Source organism: Myotis daubentonii, chromosome 2 (assembly GCF_963259705.1).
Source record: "Myotis daubentonii chromosome 2, mMyoDau2.1, whole genome shotgun sequence".
Lineage (NCBI taxonomy): Eukaryota > Metazoa > Chordata > Mammalia > Chiroptera > Vespertilionidae > Myotis > Myotis daubentonii.
In genome coordinates, this window is record NC_081841.1 from 40,431,969 (window position 1) to 40,445,785 (window position 13,817).

Consider the following 13,817-nt stretch of genomic DNA (forward strand, 5'->3'; position numbering starts at 1 on the left):
GGTTGAAATGACACCTAACATCTTCGGGTTTCAGACCTTTTAAAATTAAAATGTTTTCAGTAAGTGATATCTAAGATCCATTACAGTCTGCTTCTATTCATATGTCCTACCTCACCCCTACTCCAACTTTCTTTTTTAATTCTCAACAGTTTCTCTTTTCAGGCAAGCAGGTGGTATCACACTGTTGTATTTGTAGGTGACTGCTGTTCAAGTTAACTTATTTTTTCATAGAAATTAGTTGCCTGCCCATGGGCAAAATATACAGTTACACACATTTTTTCACCTGTCTATCCCTTTTACTTAAGAGTACTGCTTTTGACTGTAGTTAAAGGTAATGAAGAAGCCTAAACTATTTAGGCTTTACTTATAAGTCACATGGTTTGAATCTTGGCTGAACTATTTATTTAATATGTGACCTTTGTTAAGTTGGTTAATCTTCCTGAGCTTCAGTTCCTTTGTGGATGATACCACATGGACTTACTGTGAGAATTAAATAATCCATGTCAGGCATTATGAACAGTGCCTGGTGCTGCTATAGCATCACCTTCATCATCCAAGGTACATAGAGGACCACAATTGACTTCAGCTAAACAGTTTTATTATTTTTTAACCTTAGGAGTCAACTAGATATTAACAATAAGAAGAGTGTAACCGATTCAATCCGTGATGAATATGCCTTCCTTCAAAAGAAGTATCCATCTCTGGCTAACAGGAATGGAACAAAGTATCTTGCTAGGACCTTAAACAGGTAATGTTTTTTACCTCTTGGAAAATGAGATGTTTTTCGTTTGCCAATAGGTGTTTGAGACCTTTCATTTTCAGTTTCTTATATTTTCATAATGTTCTTGCATGTACAACTTCACTTTTTGTTTCTTGTATAATCGGTTCTTATAATGTAGATGTCTGTTTTTATTGGGGTGGCTGGCATTAAATCATGTAGTCTAGGAATGCTACATTATGAAATTCTTGACAGTCAATTTACTTTTGGTGATAGAACTAGATAGCTGATGACTTCAATTCCACTTTTTATTTCAAGAATTGAAATGTATAATTTTCACATAATCTATTCTTTAGCATATCTTTTAGTCCTATTCATAAAAATAATTTAAGCTATCTATCTTAAATTCTGAATACCCACAGATGGAAGAGGGATTGGAATACCTTTCTAGATAGTTTATAAATGACTGAAGTCAAAGCTGTTTTGTTTTATGTTTGTCTTATTCCCTAAACAAATTAAAGGCTGATGGACTTGGATCTTAATAAGATTTTCACTGTGCTGAGCACCCACTGTAAAAGATAAGTCAGAAACCAAAATTTTTTAGGTAAAATTGGATTGAGTAGCTTACTTTTTTTGAGGTAATTGTAATAATTTAAAATAATTTTCTTCAATTTATATTTGGTTCTCTAGCAATAGCTACAATTTGATGGGTTCAAGGCAAATTTAAAAAGCAATGACCAAGACCACTTCCTTCATGTCATTTTTTTCAGACTTGAGCATTTACTTCTAGTCTAAGATTGCATCATTTCCTGACAAGACAAATTGACAGGTTTCCCCATTATTTGCATTTAAAAATATTTTTTAATTCTGAAAATCCTCACTTGAGGGGATATGTTTATTGTTTGAGAGAGAGAGGGAGAGGGAGAGAGAGGGGGAGAGAGAGAGAGAGAGAGAGAAACATTGATGTGAGAAGGAAATACCGATTGGTTGCCTCTCTTATGTGCCCCGATCTGGGATTAAACCTGCAACCTAGCTATGTGTCCTGACTGGGAATCAAACCTGTTAACTTTTGGTGTACGGTATGATGCTCCAAGCAACTGAGCCATCCAGCCAGGGCTCCATTATTTGCATTTTTAAAATTTGACCTGCTTGAGTCTTCAAAATACACAATTTTGCTTTAACATCCTTCCTTTTTAACCTTTGTTAGGTTACTAATGCATCACATCAGAGATTGCTTACCAGAGTTGAAGACAAGAATAAATGTTTTAGCTGCTCAGTATCAGTCTCTTCTAAATAGCTATGGTGAACCTGTAGATGATAAAAGTGCTACTTTACTCCAGCTTATTACCAAATTTGCCACAGAATATTGTAATACTATTGAAGGAACTGCAAAATATATTGAAACTTCAGAACTGTAAGTAAGACATTTCTCTATCAATTTGGCTGTTGGATTGATAGGTTACTTTATCTTCTGTTACAGTAACAAAAGATACTATGAGATTATTTGACTATGATTTATTACCTGTAAAACAGGAATATAATTTTGTAGAAATGATAGGATTTATCTGATGTGTGTATTAAAATTCTTTATAAATTATGTAAATAAAGCACAGTAAAAATATCATTTTTTCCCAAGACACACTTCAGAATACTTCATAATTTACCTTTTAAAATACTTGTTTCTTTAATGTGCACTGTATAACTGTTCATGAAAAAATTAGAAAATGTAGATATGAATAAAGAATAAAGCATAAGACAAAATTACTCTTAATCCCATCATCCAGAAATAATTCCTGCTAATTTTGGCATTAATGTAGACATTTCTCTATGCATCTGTATAACATAAATATGCTTGTATTATATATACGTCTTTAAAAATCAGCTGCTATATATGCTATTTTGGAATTTCTTTAAATCAACATGTCAATATTATACATTTGTATGATCAATCTTATGATTTATACAGTATTTTATTTTTTAAATATACTACCTATCATTTGTTGAACCAGTCCATATGATTGATAAGTTTGTTTTCAGTTATATAGAAATATAAACAATGTTGTGACTTACTGTCTTTGGGGCAAGTATTCAAGTATATCCTTATGATAAATTCCTAGAAGTGCATCAAAGGGTATGACATCCTCAGAGTCTCTCATTATTGCCAGACTATTAATCGATATATTGTTTTACTATTAGCAGTATATAAGAATCTCTATTTCTATAAACTCTTAAAAAAACCTTTTGTTTTGAAATAATTATAGACTTCTGGGAAGTTGTAAGTGAATATATAAGGAGGTCCTGCTCATTCTTCACCCTATCTCCCCCAATGTTGCCATCTGGAATAACTGTAATATAATAACAAAATGAGAAAATGGACTTTGGTAGAAACCATAGATCATATTGAAATTCACCAATCATACATCTACTCGTGTGTGTATGTGTGCTTTTATGTAATTTTGTGTGATGCCACTGGCCTTATTTTGTGATTTAATTCAATAAAGAGTATTTAACAAACTAATTATTGAATAGTATACATATGGCATATGGAGGGAAATAAAGATTACTAAAATGAGCCTTTTAAAGAGTTTAGTGAGTAAGGCATGTCAAGGGAACATGAGACTTGATTAGATGACAAATAGGAATCTAATCAATTATTTTTATTTATGTACTTCTTATTAAATATAATACATACCCAGAAAAGTACATGTGATATACATGGAGTTTTGTAAGTAGTTAATAAAGCAAATACCTGTGTAATCACCTAATTAAGCCTTTAGAACACTGAAGAGACTATTTACATTTCTTTCAGGGATTGAGAGAGCTCCCTCCTTAAGAATGCATTTGGGTTGGGCTATGAATAGAATTTGGGAAGGTAGTAGGTAGAATGGTTCCTTAGGCTTTGTAACAGCTAAGAATAATCCAGGATATATTTGGAGAATGGCATGTACAGTGATGGGACATAACAGGAGGTAAGACATGAAAGGTACCTAAGAATAATATTGTGGAAAGTTGAGTATCTTCAGAATTTTTAGTCAGAGGGCTGTTTTATAAGGATAATTCTGGTCATTATGAATATTATTTGGAGAGGGAAAGGTTGGAGGCAGAAAGACCAATTACTGATAATTTTAACCACTTTTAAGCATATAATTCAGTGCCATTAATTACATTCAAAATATTGTGCAGCCATCAAATAATATCTATTTCCAAAATGTTTCACCAGCCCAACAGAAATACTGTATCCATTTAAGTATTATATCCTTGCTCCTCTCTCCCCCAGCCCCTGAAAACCTCTAATTTACTTTGCCTCTTTGAATATGTCTATTCTAGATCTTTCATATAAGGGGGATCATGTAACATTTGTCCTTTGTCTGGCTTATTTTATTTATTATAATGTTAGGCCTGAACCTTTTGCTTGGACTACTGTAAGGAAATAGTGAATAGTGATGGTGAAAATAGAGAGAAAGGGGTGATTTGAGGAGACATAAAGACATCTGTAGAATTTAGCTGGACTTGAATAAAAAAAAATAAAGGATAATACCAGGGGTTCTAGTCATTAAAATAAGAAATGCATGCCTAGTACATAGGCCTAGAGATTTAATTTGTTTAAAGCAGGACTGGTGGTCCGTGAGGCCCGCAAGGTTGGCGACCGCTGAACTATAGCCCAGTGGTTCCGAATGATTTCTGAGTTTTTAAATGGTTAGAAAAAAAATTTTAAGGAAAATTCAAATTTTAGTGTGCATAAGTTTTATTGGAACATAGCTGCTTATGTTTACATATTTTCTATAGCTGCTTTTGTGTCAGTAGCAGAGTTGAGTAGTTGTGACAGACAATTATGGCCTGAAAGGCCTAAAATATTATCTGGTACTTCATAGAAAAAGTTTGCCAAACTCTACTCTGGATTGTGAATAAACAGAAATAAGTAATATACTGTTTCTTGTCCTAAGGAGTGCTTATAGTCTAGTTGAAGAAAACTAGGGCAGAGAAGAGATGCTTAATAGTTATCAGAACTGGTGTTTCCTGACAGAACAGAGTGTGTGTGTGTGTGTGTGTGTGTGTGTGTGTGTGTGTGTGTGTGTGTGAATGCCTTTCATGAAATGACTCCTTTCCCCCATAAAAAACAACAACAGCCATAGAAACTGGTTCACAATGGAGTTGAGGACACATGGAAATAATGGTCTAAATGTAATTGTGTCTCTGAGACTTTCTCAGAAGATGAGTCAAGCTTAAAGCTTATAGAAAAATTTCTAACTTGCAGCTTCTTTCCCTTTTAGTAATACTAGAAACCATATAGTTCATTGTCATTGCCTTTCAGATGCGGTGGTGCTAGAATCTGTTACATTTTCCATGAGACTTTTGGGAGAACCTTAGAATCTGTTGACCCACTAGGTGGCCTTAACACTATTGACATATTGACTGCCATTAGAAATGCTACTGTGAGTATGTTTAACTCAGAATTTTTTGAAATGAGGTTAAAGCTTTTTCTTTTTAACCCATATTGTACAGCTTCTTATTTTGCTCTCTTAGATGAAATTAGGAAGCACTTCTCATGAAAAATACCAACATGTGATTCATTTTAACCTTTGGGAAGAACGAAAATGATATGTAGCAATAAGAGCTTGAAATTTAATTTTTTTAGGGCCCCCGTCCAGCTTTGTTTGTGCCTGAAGTTTCATTTGAGTTGCTGGTCAAGCGGCAGATCAAACGCCTGGAAGAGCCGAGCCTCCGCTGTGTGGAGCTGGTTCATGAGGAAATGCAGAGGATCATTCAGCATTGCAGCAATTACAGTACCCAGGTGACTGAGAAATGGAACCGGTTCAGAGTCAGTAGTAAAAGACACAATAGCAGTTTCATGGGGTGGGAGGAAATATGTAAATAAGATGGGCTATAAGTTAAAATATGCAGTTCCCTTAACTAAAAGTGGTTTGAAATAGCATATTTAAATGTAGATTCCAAATCTAATTCATTATTTCAGTGATTATTTAATTTCCCTTTAAACAAAATAGACCGTTATACTTTTCCTTCTTCTACCATTTATAGGAGCTGTTGCGGTTTCCTAAACTTCATGATGCCATAGTTGAAGTAGTGACTTGTCTTCTTCGTAAACGGTTGCCAGTCACAAATGAAATGGTGAGCTATTATTTCACAAATCATCACTGTAGTTACTGTTAATAAAAATGTTTTTGTACAGCATTATGATTAGAGATTAGATGTAATGTGTAATTTGTGAAGGGGAAAATAAAGTGGATTTCAGTCTTATTTCAAAAGAAATTTCAATAATTCTGACACAAAGTGTATTTTTCTTCATATTTTAATCATTGTTAGTCTGCAGCCACAGGTTTTCATGACAAGTGAGTTATTGAGGTTTATGAGTAGCTTTGTTGTTATGTTGAACACTGATCTAACAGAAAGTTTTATCTGAGCCTTTATAGCAAGCTCTTATTTTAACTATGATTTGTCCACTTCTACAGTGTGCTTGTTTGATGACCTAATACTTTAATATCATGGTTGCTTGCTTTAATTTTGTGTGTTGCTGCTATCCTTTAAAATGATGTAAATGCTGAAATTCATAGAAAAACAACAACAAAAGAAATATAAACATGTGAAATTGCCCTTTGACTGGGGTTTGTTTTTTGTTTTCCTTTCTGATTACTAAAAGTGCATTAGGGTCTCTCTTGGCTCAGGATGGCAAGCCCCGAAGGAGGTTCACTGAGAGGACAAAAGCATCCTTGGAAATAGAAAATGTTAGTGCTGCTAATTTTCCCGAGCAAGCATAACCCCCAGGCGACCTCAGACTCTACCCACTCATGTCACAGAATTGTTGGAATTTCATTTGAATAGATCCTTTTCACCTGGTTCTTGACCTTTTAGTGCTGTTCTGATACCTGGCATTTGTCAGGACAGTGCAGATGAAGTTACTGTAATCTTTCTGCAATACTGAAGTTAAATTAATTTCAACCTTCCTTTTTGATTATTGTCCCACTAGGATTTTGAACCCCATGTAATCTGTACTAATAATAGCCTAGGTGGTCGTTACGCCCTCACACTGTGATGCCCTCACGCCGTGATAATCCCACAATCCATCACCAGGAGGCTTTGTGCGCAGCGGGTGTGCATGGATGGGTGGAGACTTGACGCTGCATGTGTGGCATGGAGGCGGGGCCCGACGGCCATTCCGCATGGCCAGGCCTGGGGGTCCTGTGGTCCCGTGAGGCGTGGAGGTGGGACCCCTGGCTCCGGCCTACCTCTTTGGGGCAATCCATCGAGGAGCCCTGGATGGGTGTGCGGGGCCTACCTCTTTGGGGGATCGATCGCGGGGCTCCCGCACTGTGAGAAGGCACAGGCCAGGCTGGGGGAACACCCCCCCCCCCACCACCCAGTGCATGAACTTCGTGCACTGGGCCTCTAGTTTATATTTAAACTAGGTGGTTCACAATTAAGATTAATTATTCATTGCCTCAGGTCTTTAAATGTATTCTTCACCTAAAGTTCATATCTTTATATCTAGTTATGAAATGTTTTCTTAATGTTGAACCTGACCTAAAACTTTGACTTGGAATAATGAATGATCTGAGGTTTTAATACCAAACTTCATTAAGCTTTGGAACTTAGATTTGCATATGGTAGGTAACATTTTTTCCCTAACAGAATACTTCTAACTACTTTAATCATTCCCCGGCCTCAGAAATGCAATCTCAGATGCTGAAATAGAAATAATTCAAAAGATAGAGCAAATTATTATTTGGCATAAGATTTATCAGTTTGGGTATAATTCTCAGATATTTATTTAGGCATCAGTTTCCTATACTTTTTTTAGAATTATCTGTTTAATAAATTATATATATGTAGTTTCTTAAAGTAAAATAAGTTGGCATATTTTTGTATATAGCCTAATTTTATTTTTTTCTAGGTCCATAACTTAGTGGCAATTGAATTGGCTTATATCAACACAAAACATCCAGATTTTGCTGATGCTTGTGGGCTAATGAACAATAATATAGAGGTAAATGCAACTCGAATGATCATTTTTGAGAAAAAAAATGTAACTCAGTTATATCAAATATATTGAGCATGGGGTAACTATAAAATATGCCTGTACCATATTATTGTCTGTTATATGCTAAACAGTATGCCAAGGGTATTATATTCTTAAATTTAATTCTCAGAACCACCTGGAGGCATTCTTCTCGTTTTCTGCTTATGAAACTGTAACTCAGAGAATCTGGGTTTCATTGATTTAGTGTTGAAGAACTGCCTGGCTCGACTGTGGTAACTGTTGTTGCAGTTTATTCAGGTTGAAGTGCGTAAAACAAAGTGAATGTTTAAAATTGTTTTCATCTGGCTCTGAAAGCTGTGAAAGAAACATTCCAAGATTTACTACGTTATAGTAAGTTTGGAAAAGCAGAGTACTCTTTTCACTGGGATGGCTGCATTTCATGGATCTTTTTTTCCATTTGAGGTTAATGTAGCAGTTACATAAGACCTCAGATGGAGCCTCGGCTGGTGGATATATGGCAACTGATTTGATGCTATTTTTCTCTGCACTTTTATCCAAGAACAGTAAATTTTTCTGCTACTCCTTAATACAGTAGGACCTCACAGACCCTTCTATATCAAATTTCCTCTTAAGTATATGCATGAAAAGAATATTATAAATGTGGAATTTGGGAAATGGGGAGACCCTGGGTTATGACTTCAACCTTTTGGTTAAACTAACAGATGAGGAATCTGAGACCCACAGATGTAACAGCTGTTGCTTTAGTGCCTGTTTTGCTGGGCACTGTTGGAGGAAACAAGCACCTTCTCTTTAACAGGTACAGGGAACTGTTTATTAGCTGAAGTGACTACTGTTGTCAGAAAATTCTAAAGTGCACATGAGTAAGGCCCTCAAGTTAAACACTGGAAAAGTAGGCTAGAAAATAGTTACGTTAAAATTAGCATGTAGACACTATGTTAGGATAGGATTTAGTTACTGTAGCATTGAAACCAACTTTATGTAAAATTGTGTCTGGAAGTCTTTGTAATTACAGACAAAGTCATTTATGATATTTAATTCTGTTCAGTATTTTTCTACAAGTAAGTATATCTCTGGTTTTAATGACTCTGCACTGAAGAACTTTATGTGACTATTCTCATTTAATCTTTACAATAACCCTATGAGAGTAGATCGTTGGTGACCTGTGCAGTTATTAACAAAGCAAGAAAGCCATGACTGTTGGGCTATAGGCCAGCTAAGGTCATAACTTCTTGGTAACAGACTAGGGCAGTGATGGCAAACCTATGTATGACACGCGTGTCAGAGGTGACACGCGAACTCTTTTTTTGGTTGATTTTTCTTTGTTAAATGGCATTTAAATATATAAAATAAATATCAAAAATATAAGTCTTTGTTTTACTATGGTTGCAAATATCAAAAAATTTCTATATGTGACACGGCATCAGAGTTAAATTAGGGTTTTTCAAAATGCTGACACGCCGAGCTCAAAAAGTTCGCCATCACTGGACTAGGGTGAGAATTTCTGGTCTTTGGATTTCCCTGCCTTTTGCTTTGTGCCCCTCTTCAAAATGTACATTTTGATGTGTTAACTTAATCACTCCCATGGGGGAGAGGGGGAAGAAAATGGGTCAAATTTCAGTCAGAAAATTTTATTAGCCACAAAACATCATTGTGAAGCTTATTAACTTTAAATTTTTTGCAAGTTTGAGAGTATTCATGAAATGCTCTCAGTTTAGCAACAGTTTTAACTGCTTTCCTGTTATATTTGCTGCTGCCTGCGAGTCATTATTAATGCCCACTTCCTTATATATTTTCATAGTCTTGCACCTATCATGGTGCTTGACATGTAACAGTTTCTTTAGCTACTTGTACTAGTTACTTTGATATTAGCAAACTAGAAGAATGGGCAATTAGTCCATTAAATCAGCCAAGTTACCGAAAGGACTATCGGTTTTCAACTCTGCATTTATATTCTGGAGAAGGTTTAGGGTAAAGAGAATGAACCATTCTTAAAGGATAACCTTCACCACAGATATTTCTAAAAGGTATGGTTTTGTGTGTGGGAATTGTAGGAATATCACACAAAGCTTATATTTCATGAGATTCAATCCATGGCCCCTCATTTTAGAATCCCTGGTACAGGGGAGCCACTGTTACTGACAGTTGTATTGTATCCCTCAGGTGTGTTGGGGCAGAAAAAAAAAAGATTGAGAATCATTGGGTTAAATGATTTGTTTGTTTTAAAATATAATTATGGCATGAGTTCCAACAGTGAGAGGATATACTGTAAGTTATTCCATACTTTTCAATTAAGCTGAACATTTTTGAGTAGGCTTATATCTCAATGCTCTGATAATCACTTTTTTTTTTTGCTTGTTTGTTTTACAGGAACAAAGGAGAAACAGACTAGCAAGAGAATTGCCTTCAGCTGTATCACGAGATAAGGTAAAAAACAATTTTTAAAGCTTAGTCCTATTAGGCAAAGATGGATTGGTAAGCCTCAGAATATTACTCCTAGGAGTAATTTTTTCTTTTTCTCCCTTTAATATTCCGTTGGATCTATTTCCTTCTTTGAGTACAGGTATACAAGTTTAAAAAAGGCTTTGAACAATTTAAAGATAATGGTATTTTTACAGAGAACAGGTTGATGGTTGCCTGAGGGGATGCGGAGCTGGGTGAAAAGGTGAAGGGACTGAGAGGTACAGATTGGTAGTCACAAACTAGTCATGGGAATGTAAAGTACAGCATAGGTATGTAATCAGTAATACTGTAAAACTATGTACGGTGCCAGGTGGGTACTGGAAATATCTGGGGGAACTCTTTGTAAAGTATGATTGTCTAACCACCATGCTGTACACCTGAAACTTACAAGATAATACTGAATGTAAATTGTAACTGAAAAATAAAATTTAAAAGTATTTTTAATGCATAAAGGTGGATTTTAAGTGTCTAGCCTTATTTTTCTTAAAAATTCACATTGACTTTATCAACTTTGTAAAATTAGTTGAAATGACTAATGACTTTATTATAACAGGAAGGCTTTTTGGAGAGGGAGACAACAATATGCACATAACAGGTTAACACTTGAATAGTTGCATGTATAAAAATCCAATACCTCGAATTCTTTACCAGAAAAGATTTACCAAATTCCAAAACTAAAAATGAAATTTTTGGATTTGGATTTTCCTTAGGTATGCATCTGAAAAAACCCTTTAACAAAGGTGACATTAGTACAAGAAATAAGGCAGAATGAACATTAATTTTATGACCCACGATTACTTTTGTTTTTCATGTTACTTTATTATTTTGATACAGATGGGAAAATTCACATTTATAGAATGTTTCTGAATGCATTTTGGCATCCTTGATTTTTTTCCCTGCATTTTTTGCCTTTAGTCTTCTAAAGTTCCAAGTGCTTTGGCACCTGCCTCCCAGGAGCCCTCCCCTGCTGCTTCTGCTGAGGCTGATGGCAAGGTCTGTTCTGATTCTTGGTCTAAGCCTGCATGCCTAGTTGTTTGGTTCTACATAATCATCTGAAAACAGTACACTGAAAAACAATATTAATATGGGCTATATATAACAATGTATATTTCTAAAAAGCTTTTGCTTGCAATATAGAAAATGCATACAGAAAAAGAAGTTAAAGAGGAAATTATTCTGCACTTTTTGACTTTCAAGCCATTGATAATGAAATTTTGCTTGTTAAACTGCATGTTTTAACATATCTTTTAACAGTTAATTCAGGACAGCAGAAGAGAAACTAAAAATGTGAGTCTTGCTTCAGAATGGCAATGTTGGTTCTCACTGAAACACTGTTTCAAAACCATTGAAGAACCTGTCTGTACAGTGGCATCTAACTCGTTGTCTGTTATGTCTTTAATGTTGCTTTTATCTAACTAACCCCTTTAATTCTAGTTTTAATGTTGTTTTAAGTAATAACAATAATAGTATTTCCCACTGTTTTCTGTTACTGTCGAGAATAGTTTTGAATTTAATATTCTGGTTGGGAATTAAGGTTCCAGAGATGGAAACTGTACTTTTGGATATTTGAGATCTGTGTAGTACTGATGGGTAATCTCTCATGCTCTTTCTTATGCTTCCATTCAGTTTGCACTTGTCACCCACCCTATATCTGTGGCTTAACATAAGTCTTAGCAGCTTAAGCACATTAATACAACTAGGGACTTGGAGAGTCTGAGACTTGTTGATTCCTGATCATCTTTTTAGGGGGAAATTATTAATCGGCAAATTTCAGAACCATTCGTCTGGTTATTCTGCCACTTGGCTCCTTTCTTTATTGTCCAGATTAAGATTCTCAACTTCAAATAAAACCTGATAAATGTCTTGTTTTCTCTGTCCACTGTGCTCAGACCTTACGAGAACCATCTAACATCTAAATCATTGCTTACTATTTCACTCATGGCATCACCCTGAATTTGCTTACTTAAGATTTTATTTGTTATACCATTCATGTACAGTTAACATTTTAAAATTAATGTGTAAATATACTGCCTATATTTAGGTAAAGCTGATCTTAACTAACAGATAATTTTGGGTCAGAAGAATACCCAAACTGACTTTTTAAACAGTTGTCATAACACTCACTTTTCTATTAAGTTTATATAAGCCATTTTAATTAATACCTATAAATTTTGGTTGTCGTTTTGGAGTCTAAGATCTTAAAGAGCATCTGATCTCTTAAATGTTGATGAACTACTATTTTTCTCATTTTCCTAGTAATTTTTCTTTGAGAAATCAAGGTTAAAAGTAGTTGTGATTAATGGTAGCACTAGATTTCTTTCAACAGATCCTTTCTCAAGGATACAGATAATTGAGGGAACCTGTGTGTATTTATGTCACATTTTAGGCAGCTTAAAGTCACTAAGAATCATGGGTATATTCTTGTTTCATTAAAAAGTCTCTATTTTTACGATATTTTGTTGACTAAATGTAAAGTAACTTGAGTTCTTAGAACTTTTGGAGAGATCATAGTTCAACAGTGTTTAAGGTTACTTTGCAGAAATTAAGCTGAGTGGTAGTTCTGTGTTTCCTGCTTTTAATAAGCAGTCTTGTTTTTAAGGGCATCTTATATTTTTTTCTATAACCTAGTATAAGAGGGTTTGGAAAAAAGGAAAACCTTTGAAAAGCTAGCAAATGCTAAAGAAGGCCATACATGCCACCCCATCTTTCTGACCTGTTATACCTCCAGCTGGGTATTGGATGTGTGTTCGCCTTGACTGTTGTCAAAGAAAACGACCTTTGTTTAGGTATGATCAGATCTAATATGGTTGGTAGAGATTTTGGAGCATATGGTGTGTGTGGGGTTTTTTTTTTTTAGGTTTTATCTGGAGGCGGTGGGGTTGGAGATGCTGTTCAAGAACCAACAACAGGCAACTGGAGAGGAATGCTGAAAACTTCAAAAGCTGAAGAGTTATTAGCTGAAGAAAAATCAAAACCAATTCCAATTATGCCAGCTAGTCCACAGAAAGGCCATGCTGTGAATCTGTTGGATGTGGTAAGCCATGAGAATTTGATTGAGGACTAATAAGATAATTACTAGGAAAACTATTAAAGACAAAAGGAACTAAAAGTCTCAAAAACTCAATGAATTTTGAATGCCAAATATTGCCATTTCAAAATGACACAAAAGTGCTATTTTTCTCTCATCCCATTTAGCCGGTTCCTGTTGCACGCAAACTATCTGCCCGTGAGCAGCGAGATTGTGAAGTTATTGAACGACTCATCAAATCTTACTTTCTTATTGTCAGAAAGAATATTCAAGACAGGTCAGTAGTACATGATGTAAATCAGACTGCTGGATGATTCTGTGATCTGTTTTGTAAATTCATGCATTTTTAAAATTTTAGGTTTTTATTCTAAATCAAATGGATCATCTTGTTTTGTTTTGCAGTGTGCCAAAGGCAGTAATGCATTTTTTGGTTAATCATGTGAAAGATACTCTTCAGAGTGAGTTAGTAGGACAGCTGTATAAATCATCCTTATTGGATGATCTTCTGACTGAATCTGAGGACATGGCACAACGTAGGAAAGAAGCAGCTGATATGCTAAAGGTATTCCTGTTACTTTATTTAAATATCTGTTAAA

The 13,817-nt window shown here is 35.1% G+C and overlaps 1 protein-coding gene across 18 annotated transcripts in view; it reads left to right on the forward strand.

Annotated features, from left to right (window-relative positions):
* DNM1L (dynamin 1 like) overlaps window positions 1-13,817 on the forward strand; it is a 48,080-nt gene that overhangs the window by 32,443 nt on the left and 1,820 nt on the right. For 8 of the 18 annotated variants that reach the window (XM_059682542.1, XM_059682528.1, XM_059682532.1 and 5 more), the window contains 12 exons: window positions 617-748; window positions 1,926-2,132; window positions 5,031-5,151; window positions 5,355-5,510; window positions 5,756-5,845; window positions 7,626-7,718; window positions 10,101-10,157; window positions 11,109-11,186; window positions 11,448-11,480; window positions 13,051-13,227; window positions 13,389-13,498; window positions 13,624-13,783. In XM_059682542.1, coding sequence (XP_059538525.1) covers window positions 617-748; window positions 1,926-2,132; window positions 5,031-5,151; window positions 5,355-5,510; window positions 5,756-5,845; window positions 7,626-7,718; window positions 10,101-10,157; window positions 11,109-11,186; window positions 11,448-11,480; window positions 13,051-13,227; window positions 13,389-13,498; window positions 13,624-13,783 — 1,414 coding nt within the window. The remainder of the gene's footprint in view (window positions 1-616; window positions 749-1,925; window positions 2,133-5,030; window positions 5,152-5,354; window positions 5,511-5,755; window positions 5,846-7,625; window positions 7,719-10,100; window positions 10,158-11,108; window positions 11,187-11,447; window positions 11,481-13,050; window positions 13,228-13,388; window positions 13,499-13,623; window positions 13,784-13,817) is intronic. The other 10 variants (XM_059682529.1, XM_059682531.1, XM_059682533.1 and 7 more) reach the window with 7 other exon arrangements.